The sequence below is a fragment of the Dasypus novemcinctus genome, chromosome 11 (genome assembly GCF_030445035.2).
Source record: "Dasypus novemcinctus isolate mDasNov1 chromosome 11, mDasNov1.1.hap2, whole genome shotgun sequence".
Classification (NCBI taxonomy): domain Eukaryota; kingdom Metazoa; phylum Chordata; class Mammalia; order Cingulata; family Dasypodidae; genus Dasypus; species Dasypus novemcinctus.
In genome coordinates this window covers 122,687,827-122,714,547 of record NC_080683.1, presented here as the reverse complement: position 1 = coordinate 122,714,547, position 26,721 = coordinate 122,687,827, and the positions used below count along the sequence as shown (strand labels likewise).

General features: G+C 47.2%; 1 protein-coding gene across 2 annotated transcripts in view; it reads right to left on the bottom strand.

Annotated features, from left to right (window-relative positions):
* Positions 1 to 762: 762 nt before the first annotated feature.
* AIG1 (androgen induced 1) overlaps positions 763 to 26,721 on the bottom strand; it is a 256,874-nt gene continuing 230,915 nt past the window's right edge. For both annotated transcript variants that reach the window (XM_004452026.4, XM_058307576.2), the window contains exons 5-6: positions 9,350 to 9,513; positions 763 to 5,031 (exon numbers count right to left, since the gene is read on the bottom strand). In XM_004452026.4, the coding sequence (XP_004452083.1) occupies positions 4,994 to 5,031; positions 9,350 to 9,513 (202 nt within the window). In that variant the 3' untranslated portion in view covers positions 763 to 4,993. The remainder of the gene's footprint in view (positions 5,032 to 9,349; positions 9,514 to 26,721) is intronic.

Genomic DNA, 26,721 nt, shown 5'->3' with positions numbered 1-26,721 from the left:
TTGTTACTATAGAGTTATAAGTAAAATTTTGTGTGTGATCTATGTATCTTTAAAAAAATGGTGAAGAGAAAAAATTTTGCTTCACATCTGTACTTATGTTTGCATTTTCTTCTCTCTCTTTCATTTCAATTAGCATATACTAGTTGTATATTTCATTGATATTTGTATAGAACTAGATATTGGATTTATTAGTCAATTTATTTACCAATTCCAGGTTTTTTTTTCCTGCTGCATCATTCCTTAATTCCTGCTTTTAATTTTATTAGTTCCTTCCTTATATTTTTCTGATTTTTAAAAATGTTTTCTACTTCTTCTGAACATGTAGTTTTTCATTCAATTTTTGTATAAATATAAAAACTAAGGCTGTAATTTTTTTCTAATTATAGCTTCGGTAGCATCTATAAATTCTGTAATGTGTTTTCCTATTATTTTCTGAATAGGTTCTAATTGATTTTTTTGTTTGTCTTTTACATACTTTTCATTTCTCAAAAAGTTGGGTTTCAAGTTAATTCCATTTTTCAGACCAGGTGATATAACTAAATATTTCAAAAAACAGTATATGTGAATGTATATAGGAAAGCATTTAATGAGCAATCTCCCACCCATTGCTGTCTCCAACGAGATTCTGCCTCTGCTACTTACACAGACAAACACTGCTATTACGTTTCAGATTCTTCTAGAGTTTCCTTACACATAAACAAAGACTAGCTTTTACCCACTCACACGGCCATCTTTTTAACATGAAAAGTAGCATGCTATACACACTTTCCAACGTGTTTATTTTTTATTTAAATTAGACTTAAGCGATTTTTCCATATCACTATAAAGAGAGCACCATCGCCCTTCCTTCTTTGTACAGCTGTGTAGTTTTCTGCTGAATGGCAGTACCAGGCTTTTAAAAACCAGTTTCCTATTGATTAAGATTTCAATTGTTTCCAGTTTTCTTCCTATTACAAATTTTTTGCAATTAATAAATTTAACACATGTGGAAATATCTCTATGAGCATAAATTCTTAGAAATAGAATTGCTAGGTCAAATAATTATATGCATTTGCAATTTTTTAAGATATAAATTGCATTCTGTAGGGATTGTACCAATTTATACTCCCACAAGCAAATATGAATGTGCCTGGAGTCTCTGAATATCACCAAAAAAGTGTGTTGTCAAACTTTTGGATTTTTATAGGTAAAAATGGTATTCACTGTAGTTTTAATTTGCATTTTTCTTACTATGATTGAGGTTGCATTCTTTTCAAATGTTTAAGAGTCACTTTCATTTTTTTTTCTCTCTGAAGTATTCATGTTCTTTGCTTATTATTTTCCTATTAGATTGTTGGCTCCCCGCCCCTCCCCCCCATCTTTTAAAAAAATCTCCTTGTATATTAGGACAAGCCATTTGATGTAGGAACTGCAAACCTTTTTTTCCTAGTTATGCTATGAATTCTGTGTTTGCTTAAAATTGTGCAAGGCAGGATTTTTCAGATTTCATGTAATTTATTAATCTTGTTTTACTGACCTTGTTTTATGACTATTCAACCATGAGTCATAGTTAGAAAAGTCTTTCCCACTCCAAGGCTGCAAAGGAATTCTCTCAAGTTTTCTCCTAATACTTTTTCTGAAACATATAATTTCTTACCCATTTGCAATTTGTCAGGGTAGAAAACCTATGTTTATTGAATAGTTCATCCTTCTTTACTGATTTGAGATAGAAATTTCAATATATCCCAAGTTCCCTCGTGCATTTGTTTCTATTATTATTTTGTTCCATCTATCACTTGGTATATATATACACAGTTGAATCCATCCTGTTTTAATTAATGTGGCTTTTTAATATGTTTTAGCATCTGGCAGAACTAATGCTCTTGTTCTCCTCTTTGCTTTCTTTAGCCAGAGTTTTCCTAACAATTCTTGATGGTTATTTTTTACATATGGCCTTTAGGATTAACTTTTCTAGTTTCAAAACTAATAAAATGAGTGAGCGAATAAAACAATGGATTGTTATTTTTGTTGGGATCATGCTGAATTTGTAAATTAACTAAGAGAGCCAGCATCTTCAGGGTGTTGGGTTTTGCTCTCTAAAACATTGTATTAATATGTTTCTATTTGTTCAAATCTTCTGTCATTTAATAGTTTTATAATTCTCTTCACCAAGGTTTTGTTATTGCAAAAGTGGGGTTGTTCCTCCCATTATATCTTCTACAACGTCTTTCGTATATGAAAACTATTTATTTACTTGTATGAATTTTATATCCTCTGACCTTACTGAGTTTTCTCAATTTAGTGGTTTTTCAGTTGCTTGTTTTGGGGTGGGCGTGTTGTATTTGCACTGTAGCTCAACGTATCTGCGAAGCATCTGATCTCGTGCGCTCGCTCCTGCTAGGTGCCCTGGGTAGTGCCCCCTCCTCTGTCACCTGGCAGGCCTGAGACGCAGTGACCTTGTGCTTGTACAGCCCAGTCTACCAGAGCAGCACAGCACCCACAGGTCCCAGCCTTGGCTGCTGCCTCTGTCAACAGCTGGACAGGAAAGTGAGTGGATGCCGATGGCCAGTTGCCCCAGCTGGCCCTGAGGGGAGCGGAGACAAGCTCTTTGTCCCCAGTGCCACCAAGCGCAGGCATAAACCCAAGAACCACAGTGGCTGCGTGGCCATCACGCTGAGGGTTTTGTTGCCAGTAAGAATCATCAGCGCAGGTTTTTGTCTTTTCTTTCAAAAGCCTGACACCTGCAAACAGTGCTACTTGAGCTCCTCCGGTTTAACTTTTCCAGCCCTATGATTTCTTTCTCCTGATTCACGTTTCCTCCAAAATCCAGCTGCACTTCCTGAGCAAGGGGCCTCTTTCTGCGTGGGGAGGCCCACAGGGGCCACGTTCCGATTTCACCTGGGAGGGCATTTTCTGACATGCCCCAGACCTCCGGGGGCTAGAAATGTCATGAAGGAGGCAGGTCTAATCCTCCCCTCCGCCATTTATCTATTACCCTCTGGGGTGAACATGTGTTACAAGGTATCCCAGGTCCCTGCTGCTTTCCGCTTGCAGTGCAAATGCACGACGTCATCACTGAAGGGGCTGGTGCCGTGGGGGGTGATGGGAAACCAGGCCACTGCGGCTTGCTTGGGGCAGAGAGGGAGGCTGGATACAGCTTTGGAAAGGCAAGCGCAGCCTATGCAGTCCCAGTAGGTACAAGAACGGTTTCCCTTGTTTGTCTGCTTGGCTGCCCATTGCTGCAGAGAAACAAACACCTGCGAGATTGAGAGCTGCACACCCAGAGCAGGACAGCGTGGGGCTGCTCCAGGAGAGAGGCTGCAAGGGAGCTGCGTCTCAGTGTTTACGCGTCTCCGTCTCTAAGACCCGCTGGTGTAAGGTGATTGAGATGCCTCCCTCCGCTGGCCTTGGCAAGCAGGGCAGTGGCCTGCAGCAGGGACGGGAACTGCAGCTCTGCCTCCTGCAAGTCATTGCAAGTGGCACCGACAGCGGAGCAGTTCCACGGACAGGGACTTCCCTCCCTTCTCTGCTCTGCTTGGATGTTCCTAATACCAGTCCTAACTCCAAGAGCCAGGGAGCCAACGTGGGGCCTCCGCCGATGCCTTCTCTATTGATCTCCCCTACGCCGGCGGGGCCTGAGCATGTACTGTAGGGTGAGGTCACCAGGAGATGGGCTTGGGCTGAGTGTTACAATCACAATCTTGCTCTTTTTTTTTTTAATTTCAGATATACTTTTTCCTATCATCTTTTTAATCTTTCAGAATTATTTCATGTTACGTGTTTTTTGGCAATACACAGCATACAGTTAGTTGGGTTTTCCTTTGCAATCTAGTGAGAAATCTTTTCCTTTCAATATGTGAATTAAGGCCATCTATACCTACAGATATGTAGATAAGTTTGACTGGAACTCTATCATAAAACATGTTTAGGGTTTACTATTAGACTATATCTATTTTTAATTATCTGTAAAAGAATCCAGCCTTAGGAACAACCTAGATACTTCCTCTTCTCCTTTCAGGTGGGTGCAGCCATCAGACTGGCTTAGGAAGTGGTTTTAGATCAGGAAAAAGAGAGAGAGAACGATGGGCATGTGCCTGTGTGAGCATGACCCTGTGTGTGAGCATGTGCACGTGTGTAAGAGAATGTGTGTGCATGCATGTGTGTATGAGAGAGAGTGTGGCATGTGTGCGTGGAGGAGAGAGAAAGAGATTTCTAGTGTTTCTCAAATTACATCACCAATTAAAATGTAACAATAATTTCTGAAGTAAATGGTTTTATATTCCCTGTTGCTTTATATTACCATGGTCAACCGACACCCAGATTTACATGAAGTATTGTTTTCTAGTTTAAATAACCTCCTATTTTCTAACTTAAAAACAATATGGTCGAAGATGATAGATTAGCATTTAAAATTATTCTTTTTGGACTTATAAAGATACACATTTTTCAAATCAGAAAACCATAGGAAAGAACCAGGCTCTGCAAACCCACCTCCAGAAGGTAAAGGGGCCCAGTTAGGAACGGAGACCCCAGAGCCGCTGGGGCTCGGAGGTGCTCGGCGCTGGTGTCTCATTAGGGGCCCCTTGGTCTGTCCTGAAGTGACAGTTTGTGTCCAGGAAGGTCCACAATTGCACTCAGGCGCGAGAGGAGAGTGACATCACGAGGACTGACAGTGCCTTAGGGGTGAGGACGTCGAGCCCTGCGGCCAGGTGGTGCCCACCATGCCGTCCCCGGCTCCCTGGGTCAATGTGTCTCAGACCAAGAAACACCTTCGCGTGCCATCCTTCTTGGATTAGGCGGAGTTACAATTCAACTGCAAAACTGACAGTCCAAAGACCACGTTTAGTCGGATAAAGTAGAAAAGGAAAAAGAGAGGGAAAAAGACGTTATTGCCAACAATGAAGCCGGAAGGGATTCTTTGAAGGACAACGGAGGGCAAGTTCCCTTGGAGACACGTGTCCTGGGGTCCGCGTCGGGGCGGGGGCGGCTGGACTGCTGCTCTCCTCTCTGGGCCTCACTCCAGCTTAGGCTTCTCCTTGTCTTCTTCCATACCTGGAAACACAGGCACAGCTGTGCAGAGCTGTGGGAGGCCTGGCCCCGCGGCTCCCCGCCCGCCTCCCCGCCGCGTGCTTTCTCTCCTGGTTAGGGCGGAGAGCCATTTACAGGTCTCCCCAGGATCTCCCTGGCCACCTTCCCCACCTCGCCCAAGAACCAGGCCCCGGGGCCCAGGGCTCCCCTTTGACCAGTGGCCTCGGTGCCAACGCCCTGGGCGCTTCCTGCCAGCTTCCAGCAGACTGTCACTCGACCCACTGGTAACGTCACTGTCCCCTCCCAAGGCAAGGGCTCTGGACCTTCCCAAGCACGAAGTCTCTCTTGAAAGCCCCCTGAACACACCAGCCACGAGAACCGTCTCCCTGCCTGTGTGCACCTGCGCCCTCCCGGGGCTGAACCCACTCTTGGCGGGCCTCCGCTTGCCTGTCCGGGGCCGTGGCCGTCCCAGGTCGCCTGGCCCCTGCCCGCTGTCCCCTTGCTGGATGGGCGCTGCTTCAGCTGTTCTCCCGAGCTGCAGCGACGCCTGGCAAAGGGCCCCACAGCCTCTCTCTGGCTTGGAGCTGGAGATGTTCCCTCTAATTCCCAACACCTCCGAGACCTTTCGCTGGTTTTGCTACTAAGGGTCGCTCTGGCCTTCTCCGACCCAGCCGCTTGCGCGGCCCCCCTCGTCCCATACGGTGCCCGGCCTCTGCGGGCGCAAAAGGCTCCGCGGGATGAACAGATGGACGGCGGATGCGGAGGCGGCTTCGAGGCTGGGCCAGCGCAGGTGGCAGGAGAGGGCGCGGCAGTGGACGGCTTCCAGTGCCCAGCGCGGGGCCTGCGGCAGGACAGACCCCAGACGGGGTGCGGGGAGGGCACTGGGCGCAGGCAGCTCGGCTCTACACTAAGGAATGGAGAGCGTCCCACGAGCAGAGAGGGACACACTGTGTAACGTGCTCTTGTGACCCTATTAGGGAAAACGTCCTCTTGAGTGAGGGCCTTGGGGGGGTGGCAAGCACGAGACCCTGCTGCGTGCACAGGGGTGGGGTCCGGCCCCCACCTGAGGGGGCTGTGGGGAAGTGACGGGAGCGAAGGGCCTTTGTCCTCTCCTTATCTGCCCCTCCTGCCACCTCCCAGCTCGGCTGCCAGCAAGTGGACCCTGCAAGGGGCCGAGGGTAGGCAAGTCGGACACCTGGACACCTGTGCAGGGAGCGGAGGTGAAGCCCACCCAGGAAGCAGAAAGCAGCGGCCACGCAGCCGCCACAGGCTGCCCTCGAGCCTGTGGGCAGAGGCCGCCCGGCCCGGGGCTGGGCGCTCGACGGGGCCCGAGGACGGGGGGCTGCGGGCGACGCTCCTCTCCTCCTGCCGCTCCCGCCTGTGCCTCCTCGAGACGGGGCACCCTCGCTGCTGGCCTCGTAACGTTTGGACTTGAACAAGACCCGTCACCTCGGGGGCGCCAGAACTGGGGTAGGACGAGGCTTTTCTCAGCTTAGGAACGGAAGCATCTCACCGCATCTGAGAAACTGAGGAAGCCCCCTGGAGTCGCGTCCTTGAAAATAGGTGAGGGAAGTGGACTTGGCCCAGTGGTTAGGGCGTCCGTCTACCACATGGGAGGTCCGCGGTTCAAACCCCGGGCCTCCTTGACCCGTGTGCAGCTGGCCCATGTGCAGTGCTGATGCGTGCAAGGAGTGCCGTGCCATGCAGCGGTGTCCCCCGCGTAGGGGAGCCCCACACACACAAGGAGTGCGCCCCGTAAGGAGAGCCGCCCAGCGCGAAAGAAAGTGCAGCCTGCCCAGGAATGGCGCCACACACACGGAGAGATGCAGCAAGATGACGCAACGAAAAGAAACACAGATTCCCGTGCCGCTGACAACAACAGAAGTGGATAAAAAGAACACGCAGCAAATGGACACAGAGAACAGACAACTGGGGTGGGGGAGCAGGGGAAGGGGAGAGAAATTAAAATAAAATAAAATAAAATAAAATAAAATAAAATAAATAAGTAAATTAATTAATTAAAATAAAATAAAATAAAACAAAAGGTGAGCGCCCAGCTCCGACCTCCAGGCCGGCTTCAAGGGCGCGGGGCCCACTTCACGCCAGGTTGTCTGGTGAGCCGTGCACTCCTGGTAATCACCGGGCGGGGGACAGGCAGGGGACGGGCTAGGGGGTCCCCGAAGACAGCTGGGCCTGGGCTGCCTCTTGGTGAGGGGAAGGGGGTGCGAGGGGCCGTGCCCTCCTCTTCCGCAATGGGAGGCCACAGCACGTGACTTCACGGCGAAGGGGAGGCTGATGTCACCGGACCAAGGAAAGCCCGTGGAGGGATGCAGGCCTGTGTGGCTCGCGGGCGCGGCTCAGCGCCCGGCGCCCCCCTCTCCAGGGACTTCCAGGAGTGTCTGGTAAGTGCTGACACACTGAAGGTTGCAATACCAAACCCGACTGACGCGAGTCTTCCTAACACACGCTCACACGCATATGCTCACACGCATATGGTCACGCACATACCTGCTCAACCGCTCACGTGCACACACACATGCACATGCTCACACGCACATGTGCTCACATGCACACGTGCTCATGCACACACACAGCTTTCAGGCTGATGGAGCCGGGCTGGGCCGTGTCCAGGGGAGGACGGGGACATCAGAACCGCCCGAGGCTCCCCAGTTCACGGTGGCCAGGGGAGGACGGGGCGTGCAGCGCTGGCAGAGCTCAAAATATCCAATAAGACGCTTTTATGTGAAATCTCTCAAGTCTTAAATGTTGGCTCAGAGCCAGAAATCCAACTCTGGATGTCTAATAAAACCTCTCAGCAGGTGAAATTTGGAAAAGGGCATCATTTTGGGACGCCTGCAGTGAATGAGGGTTGGCTGTGCCCATGTAATCAATGTGTAGACCTGAAAGGAGCCAAGATGTCAGGCCGCCTTAACTCACGTTACTTAAGAGGATGGCACAAATGACATTCAGGGGATAGTCCATAATACCATAGCTCACACTCATTTTCACCTCTTCATTCAATAGCTGCTAACAAGCAACCTATTATTCTAGGTTGGGTTTTATAGAAATGGTAGGAAAATGGCCAAATGGTTGTCCAGATCAAGCCAGTGGAGGGGATTCAGGCAGCCATAACTACTTCCTGAATTACAAATATTTGGCATATTAGTGCAAATTTAGATACGGCCTGTCTCCCAAGAAATTGAAAAAGGTTCACATTTTATCTTCAAGATATTTCTGTAAGTCAATGAACTTTAAAAGTTAACTAACAGCAAAAGCTTACTATTCCCACTGAACAGCTAGGAAAATCATTGAAAGATTAATTTCTCATCCTCCCAGGTGTGTTCTGAACGGGGTCTAAAATTGTGCCATCTTTCCTTTAGACCACCTATCACTAGCAAACCAGCAACTGAGAAAAGCTCCCAAATTCCTCTGGGCTATTCCGCATTGGCTAATGCCTGGACACAGCCGATCTTAGAAGATCCATGCACGCAGCAGTTGCTGCCACAAGCAGGCAAGGACCGGGCCTGCTTGCCTGAGATGGCGCTCCCAGCTGGGCGGGCGTGGGCTGTTGGTGGGACAGCGTCCACTGGCCGGGGGCATCTGGGCTACTGTGGCTACAGCCGCGGAGAAGCCTGGAGCCCCGACACCCCCAGCCACCTTGCCTTAGTGTTGGGCAGGACTCAAATCGCTCCCCGGCAGCATGGTGGCTTTCCCACCTCCAGGTTTTACGTTATCTTATGTACACTTTAGACAGCCTTCACTCGGCTTGGACAAGGAGCCTTGCAAAGAGGGGGCCTCTGTCACAAACAGAAACAGCAGAGAAATCGCGTGGCAGGTGACGTGTATTTCTCAGGAACGGAGCAGCGCCCTTTGCTGCTTGCAAGCCTTCAGTGTGGAGCCCAGGCATGGGGCTCGCGGCGTGGCGTTCTAGCAGCGCAGTGGTGAGACCTCCCCGAGGGTCCCACGGCCCCCGGTGGGGCCTTAAACGTGGCCACCAGGGCGACTCTAGTAGATCGCGTGGCTGCGTTTGTAAGCACCCACCTAGCTCGGGCCCCTTGGCGGGTCTGGAAGAGCCCTGGCTGCGCGTCGTCTCTGCGCCCATGGCGCCTCTCCTGTGCACTGTCACAGGCCGGCCTCTTCCTCCTGGGTGGGAAGGCTTCCCTAGCTCGTCCCTTTCTAAGGCTCCAGGAAGCTCAGGGGGCCGCGGGCCGCTCTGACATGAATGCTGCCCTTGCGAAATGGAAGCCCCCGTAAGGACAGGCGCCGCGGCTCCCGCGGCAGGTCCCCTCCGTCCCTCGCCCCACGGGCCCCCGCGCCTCCTCCCTGCCCCAGCAGCACTCACTCCTCTGTGTGTCCCAGATGTAGTTGTTGAGCAGTTCTCCCAGCAGGTACAAGAAGTTCATTAAGACGGTCGTCGACCCGAAGAAGAGGACCCTGGCCCCGGGCCCGATGTGTTCCAGGAACGGGTACACCCACATGCCGGTCACGTGCTGCACCCAGCACACCCTGCAAGGGAGGCGGACAGAGGCAAGTCAGGTACCGCCCCCACGCCGCGCAGGCGCGCCAACACGCAGCGCCTTGGCAGCGGTGCCATCCGCCACGGGCTGTGCTCCTCGGGAGCCCGGAAACGGCTCGGCTTGCTGGTCTTTCTTACAGAAGTAATTCTAGACTCAGAGGAGAGCTGCAAATAGGTCCAGAGAGTTAAGGTAATGACGGCCACTTTCACTTTAGCCCAAGAAATTCGTAACCCGAATGGCTTGCTAAGCCGTGGCAAGGACTCGGCTTTACCCCAGAGGGACAGCAGGAAGCCTGTGAAGCACGGAAAACCACCGCGGCATGGACAGACTGACCAGGAAGCCAACTGTGTCAGAAATGGTGGTGGGGAACGGGCACGGAGACCCGGGAAGGAAGAGCAACAGAGACCCACGTCTACCAAACTGCATGCCACGAGCAGTGGCGTGCTGGCTCGTGCAGCATCAGGGCTGGCTGCTGAGCCTGTAGGAAGTTGGATGCTGCTTGCTTAGTAGCTGAAATCACCCAGGATGGGAGCGTTTACACTGGGGATACTGGAAAAAGCTACGCTTCAGGGCCACCCTTCCTCCTCCACCCCCAGAAGAGCTGGTTCATACACATTCACACGTAACCCACTGGGTACAGGCATTTTAAGAAAACAGAACAGAATAAAAAACAGAAAACGTCAGAGCATATAAGGAGGGTAAACGTTTTGTGAAACTCCTATTTCAGTTGTGTGTGTGGCAGGCTGGCTGGGCTATGACGCAAATGTTTCTGAGATAGGAACTAGATGAGAACTTGGTGACTGACTGGGTTTAGCATGCAGGGGACTGAGAGGAGTTAAGGGTTCGTCATAGAGCCCTGGCTTTGCTGGCTGGGGGGAGAGCACTGCCGTGCCCCGAGAAGAATGCTGGAGGGGCCTGGCTTGAGGCTGGTGAGGTTCCCTTGAACGTCTGGGTTTGAGATGTCCAGAAGATGTCCAAGTGGAGGGGTCCAGGAGGCAGGGAGCTGCCTGGTTTGAAGAGAAGAGAGAGGACGGATGTGGCAATACAGGTTGTGGGTTCATTGGCAACAAAAATGGTGGTGGGAGTCATCGTGGAGTTTGAGGTTCCCCAGGTGGGTCTCAGGTAGGAGGGAGAGAGCACTGGAGAAGGTTGAGATTGAAGGGGTGGGTGGAGAAGGATGCTGCTGAAAGAAGGGAGCCTTCTGTCAAAGGACAAGTAGCTCAAGGGCAGAGTGGACATCTCTTAGCATGTGATCTTTGAGTATAGAGGATCATTACAAAACTGGCCTTCCAGCGCTAAAGTGGAAGCAAGACAGTTTTAGATTCCACGAGGTAGCTATTTCTTTCATATCTACTTTTGCTGTTGACTGGGTACGAATGACAAATAGTGGAGAAAAACAGGCCCTCTCAAGCTCAGTGGTGCTTTACGCCACGTGGCGAATTTCATCCCCCCAGACCATGAGTGGTGGCTGTGAAGAGACTGAGGCCCCTGCGGAGTCACCCCCTTCCTGGCTCTGAACACTATTTATCCTGGAGAACAGCATCTAAACTGCCACTCGTGACACACCCTCCTTAGGGTCACTTTAAGGGGGACTTAGAAACTGCTTTCTTGTTCGCATTGAGCTCGGGAGTGAGGGATTGGGTAGAGCTGGGAGGACACAGACGTGTGCAGTAGCTCACAGCCGACTCCACTGCTCGCCTGGTGGCCGGCGGGGGGGGCCCACTGCCTCACGTGGGAAACTCCTGGGGGCAGATTTTATATCCGTCCCGTTACAGATAAGGCCTCTGGGTTGAAGGGGGCTATGTAGGTGGGGAAGGGGACCCAGCCCATAGCAGTCCGCCCTTAGCCTGTCCACCAGCTCCTCAGGCGCTTGGGAGGCCAGGTCAGGATGGGCGCTGGGCTCAGAAACCAAAGAGGCCCCGGCCTCCAAGTGCAAGCACGAGGGCTTTCCCTCTGGCCATAAAAGTAATTCATGCTCATTATAGAGGAGATGTGAGATACAGGAATGTTGCAAGGTGTAAAATAAAAGTTGGTGAAGTTTTTTTTTTTAAAGATTTATTTTATTTATTTCTACTTCCCCAGTTGTCTGTTCTTTGTGTCCATTTGCTACGTGTTGTTCTTTTTGTCCACTTCTGTTGTTGTCAGTGGCATGAGAATCTGTGTCTCTTTTTGTTGCATCATCTTGCTGTGTCAGCTCTCCGTGTGTGCGATGCCATTCCTGGGCAGGCTGCACTTTCTTTCGTGCTGGGCGGCTCTCCTTACGGGGCGCACTCCTTGCACGTGGGGCTTCCCTATGTGAGGGACACCCCTGCGTGGCACGGCACTCCTTGCGTGCATCGCACTGCGCATGGGCCAGCTCCACACGGGTCAGGAGGCCCGGGGTTTGAACCCTGGACCTCCCATGTGGTAGACGGACGCCCTAACCACTGGGCCAAGTCCCTCCCAGTTGGTGAAGTTTTAACTCGAGTCTCTTATGAAAACTGGGACCAGAGTTTCCAGCGTCCCTGGGGGTGGGGCGCTGCTGCAGGGACACAGCAGGAAACGGAAGGTGCTGACTTCCCTCCTAAGAAAGAGCCGCTGGGACAGAGCGGCCCCTGTGCATTCGCTCCGCTCGAGTCGAGGGCCCGGGCGGGGTGGGGAGGGCGCTTGGCTGTCGGCCCAGCGCTGGGGTGCTCAGGGCCTGTGGGCGCAGCTCCTGCGTGGGACTTCTGGGGAGCTTTCCGAGGGCGCCTCTGCTCTGTTCCGTCCAAATGCTGACCTTGACCTAGCCCTTCTGTAGCCCTAACTCTCTAATTCCCAGGCCTCGCCGAGCTGCTGTGGCCATCCCCCGAGGACTCATTGCCCCGTGGCTGGTCTTGCTACACTTCTGGGACTCTAAAATTTCACTGGGCCGTTCTGGGGTTCAGGTATTCCTTCCTTCTCTCATTCACTCACTCATTCAGCAGACATTTACTGTCCCTCCTCTTCACCAGGGGGCTGAGAGGTGGGGTGCAGAGCTGTGCCCTTGAGGTCAGGGTCTGCCAGGACTCCCCGTGGCGGGCTTCAGCCCCTAGGCGACAGATAAGGGCATTGCCTTGAGCAAGCACATATCTTTGGGGATACATGCGGTGGCAGCGCCAGCCCATGGGGACAAGCGGGAAGCCGCGTGGGCATACCTCCAGCTGAGCAGCAGGGAGGATCACACGAGTCTGCTGTCCACGTGCGGTGGGCTTGCTAGAGCACTGGCCACCACGGTCTCTTAAGGCATGGTCATAAGCTAAGAGTCATTAAAGACTTCCCGATATTCTCAGTGGAGCCACCCCAAATTCACAGCCCCTGGGTGGTCTCTAGACACGGGCCCATTTCAGGGGCCTGTGGCCTGGACCCTGCCCTTGGCCGAATGCCTTTGAAAGGCTGAACGATGGTTGAACAGGGGCCACACCTGTTCCCCAGGTAGCAGGCCACAAATTCTGCAACCCATTCCATCTAGCCACTGTGTTCTCGACACTCCAGGTCGAGTCCAATTCATCTCCATTCTCACCAGGTCCCCTCAGATTGTGCCTCAGTTTCCCCTTTGGTAAAGTGGTGTAAAGCTTACAGCTGCAGGCATCAGACGACACATTCTTAGCACCATCGACACAGGTTCGATACAAAACAAGCGGACGAGACGCACAAGCACACTTGCCACGCTCATGCTTAGGCCGGGTTATCACGCGCAAGGGTGCTTGAAGGTTCCGAGGTTCGCCACCCACCCCGGGGGGCGGGGAGAGGCCCGCTGTGAGCGCCTCCTCCGCGAGCTAGGGAGGGAGCGCCGCGACCCGGGCCAGCGGCACACCCCGAAGGCTCCTCCCCCACAGGACCTGGCGCAGGGCTCCGCGGGTGCTCGGCGGTTTGCCTCCTCCCACCCGTTTTGGCAAGGGTCCCTGGGAGACGGGCCACCTGGGTTCCCACAGGGCAGCTCCCGGCTGCTTCTGCTTAGCCCTGGGCCTTCTCCTGCACAGCAGGGAGCACGTGCCCGCTCCGGAGAGGGGAGCGCAGGGCTGAGGCCTGCCCGGGCTGCGGGGCGGAGCGGGGAGGCGGGAGGGCAGCCCAAGCCCCACAGCTGAAGACCACAATTGTCCACGTTTTGCAGAAATGATCTCCAGTGTTCCTCTAGGGTTTCTCAGTGCTTCTCCTGCCCCTCGACTCTCCTTGTAGGACTACAGCCAGTGTTCTGGCTCTGCCCCTCCTGATGGCGTCTTCCTTGGGCCTCCGATCTCCCTCTCATCGCCAAACTTCTTAAATAGCAGTGAAATTTCCAGACATTCCTTGGGCACGGGCACAAAAGACAAATCTTGGTGGGGTCATCTCCACTTTATTTGTCACCTCTGTCCTCTGCGTGCCACTTCAACCACGGCTAAATGTTTCTGATCCTCTTCATTCCACAAATCTGCACTGGAGCCTCGGGTGCGTCAGAGGTGACTGCGGCCCATGGGAGGTGGACAGGTCCCCGCCCTGGTGACGGGAGGCAGGCAGTGGCCGTCACCGTGGCAGCTGCCTCTCGCCACTAGGGAGGTGCAGTCAAGTACTACTTTTCTTCAAGCTGAGTTGTAGCATTCCTTTCACACATTTATTTAATTCATACCAGAGAGAAACCTTCCAACCTGCCCCAGGAAGGGTAGCCCTTGGTCCCCTCCCCGTGTCCTGGTTCCCAGAGGGAGCCACATTTAACACTTTCAGCTCTTTCGTCTGTTTTTTACATCTTTGTTTCTTGATTTATCTGTATTAGGTATTACGACTTCCTAACATAAAAGAAAGAAGTTTAGCCTTCTCCCTGCCTTTTCCTTCTCTCTTCCCCTCCCTCTATCCACCCCACATAGTTTTATCATATTAGGGGGAGGGCTAAATGAGTATTCAGTGCTTACCTTATTACGGCTATGTACACTTTATCCATGACTGGATAAAGCAGATTACTATTATATTTTAATTCTTATGAAGTTTTTCATCTTTCCTTTAAAAAAAATCTGCTTTGCTTATTATATACCTGCTGGGGATTGAATCACGGCTCCCACGAAAGGCATGTGCAGGTCCCAACCCCTGGGACTGTGGGTGTGGACCCACTTGACAACAGGACGTTGAAGGTGCTGCTAGCTGAGGTGCCCACACCGAGGGTGGCCTTAGCCCAACGAGGCTGAAGTCTTTTTTTTTTAAGATTTATGTCTTCATTTATTTACCCCCTTCCCCTCCTCCCACCCTGCTGCTTTTACTGTCTGTGATCTCTTTTCTTCTCATTTTCTCTCTTCTAGGATTCAGTGGGATTCAATGCTGGAGACCTCTGATGGGGAGAGAAGTTTCCTGTCAATCGTACCAACTCAGTTCCTGGTCTCTGCTGCGCTTCACCTTGACTCCCCTTGTCTCTCTTTTGTTGCATCATCATCTTGCGCATGACTCACTTGTGCAGGCACTGGCTCACCGTGCAGGCACTCACGTGGGCACCTGTGCGGGCACTGGCTGGTCGCGTGGGCATGCTTTCTTGTCTTCTTTTTCACCAGGAGGCTCCAGGGACTGAACCCAGGTCCTCCCATGTGTTAGGTGGAAGCTCTGTCACTCGAGCCACATCCACTTCCCCTGAAGTCTTTTATAAGCAAAGGGAATGGGACGCAGAGAGAGGAGCCATGGGGAGCAGCCAGAGCTGTTGTTCTTTCTTCAACAGAACCCAGAAGAAAGCAGATGCCACCCTGTGCATTGTCATGAGTAGAAAAGCCAAGGAACCCCAAAGGTTGCCGGCCAGAAGACACAGACCTCGGAGGAAGGCAGCCTTCCAGCCTCTGGCACCGAGAGTGATAAATTCCTGATGTTAAGCCCAGGCATCGTTCGGTGTCTTTTTCAGCAGCTGGGAGACTAAAGCAATAGGTGCTGCTAATTTATTCCAGCCCTTTGACATCGCCCTCAAACACAAACACCCAACAGCACACCAACCATCAGCCTGACCCCACTTTGGAGCGAAGCCCTGGGCATCGCGTTTAGCTGGGAACAGCGTTTCCCAGGCCTGCAGCGAGTGTGCCACCTCGAGGCTCGGCTGTGCACGCTCTGCTGTCCCAGCTCCTCTTCGTGGACGCCCCATCTTCCCTTTCGTAGTAGCAGTCTAACCCGTGCCGAGCCGCTCCCTCAGGCAGCTTCCTCGGAAAGGAACACGGGGTAAGTTTTCTTTTAACTTCTTGCATATCTGAAAATGTCACTATTGTACTCGCAATGGATATTTTGACAGAATATAAGATTCTAGGTTGAAAAATGCCCCTCCCCAGTATCTGAAAGGCATTGCTTCAGTGTCCCTTAGCACACAGGTTACTCTTCAGATGCTTTAGCTTAAACAGATTCTTTTGGATGTACACTTTTCTATTTCTCTCTTTATCCCTGGTGGTGTGAAAATTTATAATGTAAACATGGGTTTGGGTCTTTTTTGGTTTATTGTGCTGGTTACTTGGTGCCCTTTCAAGCTGGACATTCCTGACACTTAGTAGTGGACCTTCTAGATGGATATATACACATACCTTTTTGTTCTTACTTTCCATCTACTTTACTTTCTGGGAGACGTCATCAAGCTTATTTTCTAATCTATTGAAAGTTTATTTTTTCCACAAATTCTTAATTCCCAAGAATTCTTTCTGGGTCTCTGATCTTTTCTTTTATTGCATCTTGAGTTTTTAAGATAGAATTCATTTTTGGAACAGTTTCAGATTTATAGAAAAATTGAGAGGATCCTACACAGGATTCCCACAAATGCCGCACCCAGTTTCCCCTATTGTTAACATCTTACATTAGCGTGATAGAGTTGTCAAAATTATTGAACCCATCTTGGTACATGATTAACTACAGCCTTTTGTTTATTTAGCATCCCTTCATTCTCTCCTGATGTCACTTTTCTATCCCAGGATCCCATGGAGGTTTCCATGAAACGTCTAGTTATCCTGTGTCCTTTGATTCCTCAGGTTATCAAACAGTCCTTGTTTTTGAGAAGTGCTGGTCTGATATTTTTAAGGATGCCTCACGACTGGAATTTGTTTGATATTTTTCCTCAGGCTTAAGACTGGGTTTATGGTTTTTGGGAGGAAGATGACATCCCATCAAGGGTACAGACTGTCACTAATGACTGTGGCTATTGACCTTATCACCTGGCTGAAGTCGTGCTGGTCAAGTTTCTCTCTGTAAAATTTCTTTTCTCGCTTTTTAAAACTGTCTTCTTGGGAATGAAGTCACTGTGAGCAGCCCTCACTCAAGGAGTGCGGGCGGTTATGCTTCTCCCCTTTGAGGGCAGGAAGTGTACGTAAATTATTTGGAATACTCTGCATGGGAGAGTTATATCTTCTCCCCATTTATTAATGTATTCATTGATTTATATTGGAATGGAGTCATGGTACTTTTTTATATTTTATGTTTATAATCCAATACTACTTTATTTATTCTGTTGCCCAGACAATTTCAGCTCTGGTCACTGGGGGCTCTTTGGTTGGTTGCTGTCATTTTGGCATTGTTCCATTGAAGTGTGGTAGAGCTTTTTTTTTTTTAGTGTTTCCTTACTTTCTGGCAGTACACAATGCTCCAGGGTTCTCTTGCATATTCCCCGCCCTATCCTAGAATCAGCCACTTCTGCAATGAGTGCTGGTTCCTCTCATTGGAAGACAGTCTTAGGAACCAATATCTGGGCACAAGTGTGCTCATTGCTATTGTGCTGTCATATCATTTAGACCCTCTCAGCTGACAGAGCAGAGAAACATATGTGTAGATACTAACCCATGCAGATACACACAAGTCTAGAAATCTTTCATATGTAACTGTCTGAGTCTATATTAGTTAAACATGAGCTCTTACTGATGTCTCCAACTCTAACGCATCACCACGTGGAGTATTCCAGCCTGTTCCGCTTGCTTATTTGTAAATTCCCACTCTAGCAGTGAGGAACTTGGCTCCCACCGTTGGCATATTATTAATTAATTCAATTCCCACATACATGTATAGCCGTATCAGAATTGCTAACCTATACCCCATACCCTGGGATACAACTTTTATCAATTAGAGGACAGTGCTTATGTGCAGTGCCTTTTGCTTTTAGTCTTACAGACTCCATTCATTTCCAAAGTTGCCTAGGTCAGCACCTCCCTTCCCCACCCCCACCCCCACCCCCACCCCCGGCCCAGTAAGGCTGTTTCATGCATTTGTAACACAATTAGCTTCTTTCCTCACAGTCTGCATTCCTTCCTGGGATCTACAACCTCCTACATGATTTTTAAAATTATGTATACAAAGGTCATTCTTTGTGCTATAATGTTCTATGGGTTTTGAAAAATGCGTAAAGTCATTGTAGCAGTTTGATATAATTGATTAATTAAAAAAGAAATATTGGATTATGCTTGTAATCTGATCTGTACCTGGGCATGATTGAGTTATGATTAGGGAGTTGAGTCCCCACCCAGTCCTCACAAATAAAAAGCATGGCAAAGGGCAGAGTTGAGGGCTTTGAATGTTGGAGTTTTGATTTTGGAGTTTGATGCTGAAGACTTAAGCTGGAGTCCTGGGAAGTCAACTCCCAGAGGAAAGAGAAGCCAGCCCCAGGAAGGAAGGAACCTTGAAGCCAGAGTAAAGCAAGCCCAGGAACGTGGGAGCCCAGGAAGCCTGAGCCCTCGCAGCCATCTTGCTCCAAATAGACTTTGGTGAGGGAAATAAATTATGCCTTATGACCTGGTATCTGTAAGTTCCTACCCCAAATAAATACCCTTTATAAAAACCAACCAATTTCTGGTATTTTGCATGAGTACCCCTCTGGCTGACTAATACAATCATGTATCCACCATTGTAGCATTGTACAGAATATGTATTATGTAAGGATTTAATTGTCATTCTCTTTTTAGCTTCTCTTTCTTTATATTTTTAAATTGTGGAAACGTGTACAACATAAATCTTCTGATCCCAGCCTGGCCCAAGCACACCATTCAGTAGGACTAATCACATTCCCAATGCTGCAGTACCTTCCCATCATCCATTACTAGAAAATAATCACTTGGTGTATTGACTCCCTAGTGTCTCTCACCCCCAACCCTGGTAGACTGTACTCTACTTTCTGTCTCTGAGTTTGCATAATCTCTGATATGCTTAAATTTAACATCCTAAATCTATCACACTCTCCTTTTCTTTGGTACTAAGTTAATTTCAACAGCATTCTAAACCATGTTCCTATACCACTTTGTCATTCTACCTTTATGTAGTTTTTGTTACAGATTACATATTTCTACATTATGAGATCCACTCCACTGATTTACCTTCATAGTTTATGCATTTGCCCAAAGTGGAGTTATAAACCAAAAATGCAATAGTATTGGCCTTTCTCTTTACCCCTGTCTTTTGGGTGGGGCTTTGCCACTTTCCCGCTTGTTTTCTGACTCCTAAAATGTGTTGTGCTTCTCCTTTCCTACTGTCTCTGACCCTGTGGGTTAATATTCTTTTATTGTCTTCATTGGCATTTTAGTGGCAGTTAAAGTAAGGGGAGGTAGGGTGAGGGCAGTACACCACATCTGGAAGGCTCTCTGCTGCTGCTCTAGGTCAAATCTTGCTAAGGCAAAAGAGCCTTAGCTGGTTTACTGGCTTCCCATCTCTCCCTCTTGAAAATGGATAGGCAGTATCCCTGAGTTACAACCCTGGATATGATATTTACCTGCCCCAACATTTGTAGTGACTTTATTGTCTAAAAATTCATGTTCAAATATTTTAATCTAAAGTTTGAAGACTTCCTCTAGGGGGCCCAATCTGCCCTTCAACATTATCTTCCAGCAAACTCTTCTGCCAGCCAACGAATGCCAGCCTGATGGGACCAAGCTGCCCTGGGCACAGTGCCCTTGTCTGCCCTGCAATTCATGCAAGTGAATCTGCTCCTGTTTTCCAGGCACTCTACTTTCTAGTGTGGTCTCTGCTTCCTCTGTGAGAAAGTACTTGTTCTGTACTGTGAACCTCAGACCTCTGTCTCCACACCTCTCCCCATACGTTCCTACATGGCTCTGTGGTTACTCTCCTTGGGAGCAGGTGAGTCTGATTCATCTTCAAGTCTCATCAGCCAGCACAGCTCACACAAATGAGCATTGTAAGCACATGCGCAACATCTGTACAAATGCATGAAGGTGAGTCCGTAAGTACTTGGTTTAGAATAAGTAGATTTGAGTAATGCCAACTCAACTTTGGTGTATTAGTCAGCCAAAGGGGTGCTGACGCAAAATACCAGAAATCTGCTGGCTTTTATAAAGGGTATTTATTTGGGGTAGAAGCTTACAGTTACCAGGTCATAAAGCATGTTACTGTCCTCACCAAAGTCTCTGGCCACGTGTTTGGGCAAGATGGCGGCTGGCCTCTACAAGGGTCGAGCCTTCCTTCTCCCTCTTAAGATTCTGTGGGCCCAGCCTCTTCCAACCTCAGCTGTAGGCTGGTACTCTCTCCTTGGGGCTTGCTTCTTTCTGGGCTCAGCTGCTCAGGTCTCATCACAAGGTCAGCTATAGACTATCAGGCTCATTTCTCTTCCTGGGGCCTCTGTCATGTCTAAACAGCTGTCTCTCTTCCTCTGTGTTCTTCTTCTCTGTGTGTTTACTTCCCGGGTCTCCAGCATCAAAACTCAAGCTCTCTCCTCTGCCATGTCATTTTCTCTGTGAGTCCCACCCACCAAGGGGACAGGGACTCAATGTCCTACTGACATGGCCAAATCAAAGCCCTAATCATAATTTAATCAAGTAAAATTGAAACCTATAAATTTAATACAATCTAATATGCCCAGAGGAACAGACCACTTTACAAACACAATCCAATATTTACTTTTGGAATTCATAAACAATACCAAACTGCCACAATTGGTGACTTCATTCAAAATTGAGGACAATTTTTAAATGCATTAAATGGAGGCAAAAACATAAGCCCTAAAGGTCCAGCAGAAATGTAGTAAAATTAAATGGAAGAGCAGTTGTGCTTTGCACACTCCAGAATCAATGAAGGACCTTCTTTCATTCAAAAGGGTAGAAAAAAGAAAAGAAAAAGATAGGACGTAGACACTGAGGAAAAGATGGAAGTAGTTGCCTTGCCAATTTGCATACAGGGCAACACTTATTGCAGTGATGGAAGGCAAAACATCAAAAACAAAGCTTTTGCATTTCTTAATTTTTGATACCCCAATTTATTTTTACCGTAATTTTTCCAAATCAATATGTATTCTATATCTAACCTTTAAACTCATTGCTATATTCCATTTTATTATTAAGGGAACCTGGCAATGTATTGGGCTTCACTTTTCAGGAAGTTTTGGATCACAGAGAGGTTCAACAATGGCAGGGGAGGAATACTGGTGTGGGATGTTATTAACAGGGGACACATGGTTGGCAGGGAGTTCTACAGGGCATCTATTCAGGGTACATAAACATGTTTGGATATTTTCATAGTAGATACAATTAAAAACAACAACTGAGGGAGTGCTGAGTTCCTAGCCAGGGGAGCTCTATCACAGTCCCTAAAGGAACAGCAACAATCCCCCGAGTGCAATGGCAATGACCAAAAAAGAATGAAGCTCCAACAATGAGCTCTTGACACTAATGACTATGCTTGTGAGCCTGTACACCTGAAATAAGAACAAGGTCTAGAGCTGCAGGGTGTCTAAGAGTTACCTCCTGACAGCCTCTGTGTTGCTCAAATGTGGCCAGTCTCGAGGCCAAACTCAGCATGTAAATGCATTGCCTTCCCCTGAGTGTGGGACATAACTCCCAGGGATGAGCCTCCCTGGCGCTGAGGGATTACTACCAAGTACTAGCTGATGATGTAACTAGAAAATGACCTTGAATAAAAGGGTCAACTCGGACCAGCAGAATATTTCAATCTACATATAATACCAGGAGTTAAAAATGCTTTTTGACCTGAATCAAGGGGGAAATGGAAAGGACAAATGAGTTAATATGGCTATGAGTCTCCAAAAAGAGCTGGGAAGTTATCAGAGAGGTTGCCCTTATGCACACCTCAACAGAGTCCCAGAGACAGCCAAAGTAGATACAACCCCAGGTATTGGTTCTTCTGAGGGCTACAGAGACCCACAGGTTCTATGGTCTTGGCAGATGGAGTTCAGTGCCATGTCAGTTGGCCCTTCTTTGGAGTTTGTGTTTCTGTGTGATGGAGCTGGACTCAGATGTGATCTTTTTTCACAAGCCTCTCCTGTTACTTTTACTAGAACTGTAGTTGGTGCTGGGATTTAATATATACCCAGGGGATCTGAATCTCTGGACTGACCATATGATAGCCAGGTCTCCATATACCCCTCACCCCTTAACCCCACTCCTCCCCTCATAGCAACAGTCTACTCCATCATCATGAGACATTCATTGGATTTGGTGAATACATCTCAGAGCACCACTGCACCCCATGTCCCATGTTCCACACCATAGCCCACACTTTCCAACGTTCCATCCAGTGGGCCATGGGAGGACATACAACGTCCAGCAATTGTCCCTGGGGCACCACCCAGGACAACTCCAAGTCCCGAAAATGCCTCCACATCTCATCTCTTCCTCCCATTCCCCACACCCAGCAGCCACCATGGCCATTTTCTCCACATCAATGCCACATTTTCTTCAATTACTAATCACAATAGTTCATGAATAGAGTATCAGTAAGTCCACTCTCATCCATATTCTATTCCTCCATCCTGTGGACCTTGGAATGGTTGTGTCCACTCCACATCTATATCAAGAGGGGGCTTAGATTCCACATGGATGCTGGATGCAAGCCTCCTGCTTTCAGTTGTAGGCACTCTTGGCTTGATGGTGTGGTGGTTGACATTCTTCAACTCCATGTTAGCTGAGTGGGGTAAGTCCAACAAATCAGAGTGTAGGAGCTGAAGTCTGTTGAGGTCAGGGCCTGGCTATCATATTTTCAGTCCAAAGATTCAAATCCCCTAGATATATCTTAAGCCCCAGCACAACTACAATTCCAGTAAAGTAGCATGAAAGTCTTGTGAAAAGAGATCCCATCTGAGTCCAGCTCCATCACGCAGAAACACCAGCTCCAAAGAAGGGCCAACTGGCATGGCAGTGAACCCCATCTGCCATGACCATAGAACCTGTGGGTCTCTTTAGCCCTCAAAAGGACCAATATCTGGGATTGTATCTACTTTATCTGTCTCTGAGACTCTGCTCAGGTATGCATAAGGGCAATCCTTCTGACAACCTCCAGACTCTTTTTTAGAAACTCATAGCCATATGAACTCATTTGTCTTTTCCATTTCCCCCTTACTTTAGGTCAAACAGCATTTTTAACTCCTGTTATTATATGTAGACAGGGATATTCTGCTGGTCCGCATTGAACCTTTAATTTAAGGTCATTTTCTAGTTACGTCATCAGCTGGTACTTGGTAGTGATACCTCGGTGCCAGTAAAAGTTGTGAGATTAAAAAACAAACATGTCACTGGCATGTTTGTTTTTTAAGCTCACAACTTTTACTATACACTTATTGCTTATTTATGTTCATGTATACTTTAATCGAATTTTATTTAAAAAAAAAAAGAAATGACATTAAGCCCTAACAAATTCTTCTCTTTATTGGAATGCCTGAGCCAGAATGGACTTCTCTGTCAAATGTTTATCAGTTACAAAAAGACAGGCTGTGTAATATAGCCCCATGTGCTGTGATGGCTCAAGTAATCCATTCACAGCCCAAAGGGAAGTGACACCTATTAGAACGCATTTATTGTGGACAACAAAGGAAACAAGCAATCTCGATGTTGGTTCATCAGGAAAAATGAGCAGATACACCAACGCAACAAAAATCCAAAGCTATTTTCATTCCTCAGTCCCTTATACCTTAAAAAGTTGTATTTTCCCCTCCACATTTTCACTGCATTCTAATGCATGTACAAGTTCACACTTGTCCCGTCCACATTAATGAGACTATTCTATTCGTTGCTTTGTTCTATTTGTCCTTAGACTAATAAAACCAGATGACTTAAGGTCACTTATAAAACCTAATGCCATAAGGTCCAAGAGACACTAGCGGGCCAGTGGTTCAGAACAAACCGGACTAGACAGCAGCTCCTGCCTTAGCGACGTGCCCAGACCAGCCTTGGGAGGGCAATGGACATTCTCTTTCTTTTCCTTAGGCAGTGAGGGGGTGAGTATTTGGATCCTGTCTAAGTTGTGAATGTGAGTAACAAAAGAAGGGCTGCTACCATGGCCTTTGTGGGAGCCCCTTGCCATCTGAACACATGCCAACGCCACCCAAGAAAGGGCTGGACATCAGGCCTCAGGCTCTCCCATAAGAGTGCTGCTCGTGAGCCTGAACACATGCCTGCAACACTGAGCTCTGAGGCAGGTCGTTCGTGTCCAGCCTCATTAGTAGGTGAGCACAGGGAACTTGCAGTCAGATATACTTGGAATGCAAAGCCAGAGTCAAGTCCCTCTCCCACTCTGCCTTTTGGAAAAACAAGCTACATAGTTAGCACAAAGATGCGCACACTTAGAAGTAAAGGAGTAACAGCCGAGAAGCAGCAGATCCTTGTCAGATACAGCTCAAGCCCCCTTAATTTGTAGGTGCCAGATATTTCATGCTCAACATGGTCCCTTTTCTCAAAGGACAATTCATGCATTTGAAGAATGAACATGGAGTTCAATTTTTTAAAATGTAGTTCTAATTTATACATGTGGATATTTTAAAGAAGGATTTCTTTTGTCAAGTCCAGGCGCTAGCCTATTAAATCACTATGCTGTTAAAAATCCCCAATTTCCATAATTTAATAATTTTGGGGTGTGTACATAACTAAAATTTTAATTGAGTTAATAAAAAAAGGAATTATTAAAAATGGTCTTCAGTGGTGATGGGAGGTGTAAAACTAGTAATTTTTCATTTGAAAAAGCACTTTCTCCTTCTCAGATACTGAGTAAATAAGAGGCTAATTTCTGTCCAGATTGCCTGTGAAATCCTGCTGGAATCTCTATCTTTTTACTTCTTCCACCTGGCTGAAGAGCCTTCTACCTCCCTCCAATTTTGTTCTAGGAACCTTCATTTGAGAACTAAACACAAATGTGGACTAATAAAGAAGATGGGAGAATTGCTAGGCTAATATTTCTGAAACACTTACCTTCAATTTGGATGAAAAAACTTGTTCAGAGATACAAATAAATATGTTTAGACAAACTGATTACTCTAGTTCTCATTAACTTTAAAAATTTTATTAGGGAAGTTGTAGGTTTACAGAAATATCATGCATAAAATACAGAGCTCCCCTAGACCACCCCACTACGAACACATTGCATTACTGTGGTACATTTGTTACAACTGATGAAAGAACCTTTTTATAATTTTACTTTTAACTATGACCCATGGGTTACTTTAGGGCTCACAGTGCTGCACAATCCTATGAATTAAAAATTTTTTTATTCTAGTAACATATATATATATATATAATGAAAATTTCCCCTTTTAACCATGCTGTGTCAACTGCACCACCGTTGATTACCAAAATGTATCTATCATCCCAAATATAAATTCTGTACAATTTAAGCATTAACTACCCACTCCCCATTCCCACCCCAGCCCTGGTAAGCTATATTCTAGTTTCTGACTCTAAGAATTTGCATATTCTAATTGTTTCATATTAGTGAGATCATATAATATTTGTCCTTTTGTGTCTGGCTTACACCAACAAGATGTCTCCAAGGTTCATCCGTGTTGCATGTATAAGAATTTCATTCCTTTTTATGACTGAATAATAATCCATTGGGTATATATGTCACATTTTACTTATACATTTTTCAGTTGATGGATACTTGAGTTGGTTCTGTATTTTGGCAATTGCTAATAATGCCACTATAAATGTCAGTGTCAAAGTATCTGTTTGAGACCTTGCTTTCAATTCTTTTAGGTATTTACCTAGAAATGAGATTGCCAGGTCTTTCTGAGAACCTCCATACTGTATTCCACAATGGCTGCATCATTTTACATCACCACCAAGAATGAATGAGTGTTCCTATTTCTACACATCCTTTCCAACACTTGTAATTTTTTACTTTTTTAATATGTGTGAAATGGCATCTCATTGTGGTTTAGATTTGCATTCCCCTATGGCTAATGATGTTGAGTATTTTTTCAAGTGCGTTTTGGCTATTTGTATATCTTATTTGGAGAAATGACTATTTAAATCTTTTGCCCAGTTTTTAATTGGGTTGTCTTTTCATTGTTGACTTGTAGGATTTCTTTATATATTCTGGATATTAAGCTCTTATTGGATATGTGATTTCCAAATATTTTCTCCCATTGTGTTGGTTGTCATTTTACTTACATGATAAAGTCCTTTGGTACACAGACGTTTTTAATTTTGATGAGCTCCCATTTATGTATTTTTTCTTTTGTTGCTTGTTCTTTAGGGGTAAAGTCTAAGAAATCATTGCCTAGCATGAGGTGCTGAAGATGCTTCTCTGTGTTCTCTTCTGGAAGTTTTATAGTTTTGGTTCATATATTTACAGATCTTGGATCCATTCTGTGATGATTTTAGTATATAGTATGAGGTAGGAGACTCCCTTCATTCTCTGGCAAATAGAGATCCAGTTTTCCCAGCACCATTTGTTGAAGAGAATGTTCCTTTCCCAATTGAGTAGACATGTCTCCCTTGTCAAAATTCAGTTGGCTAAAAATGTGAGGGTTGATTTCTGAGCTTTCAGTTCAATTTTGGTGATCTATATGCCTGTCCTTGTGGCACTACCATGCTGTTGATCACTGTGGCTTTGTAATAAATTTTACGATTGGGAAGTATTAGTTCTTCAACTTTGTTCTTCTTTTTCAAGATGGCTTTGGCTCTTTGGGGCCCCTTCCCTTCCATATAAATTTGAATATTGGCTTTTCTGTTTATGTTAAGAAGGGTGTTGGGATTTTTATTGTGATTGGTTGAGTCTATAAATTGCTTTGGGTAGAATTGACATCTTAACAATTGTAAGAACTAAAAGGTAGAATTGCATACCAAAAAAATTTACGATGCAATAGTACTGGCCCTTATAATTATACAAATGGTTACCTTTACTAGAGGTCTTTATTTTTATGCCACTTTGATTCACTATATAATGCCCTTTCATTTCTGTCTGAAGAACTCCTTTTAGCATTGCTTGTTTAGTGGTAATAAACTCCTTCTGCTCCCTTCTCTCCTTGTTCTAATGTGTCTATTGGTGTGCTTGATGCTGTCCC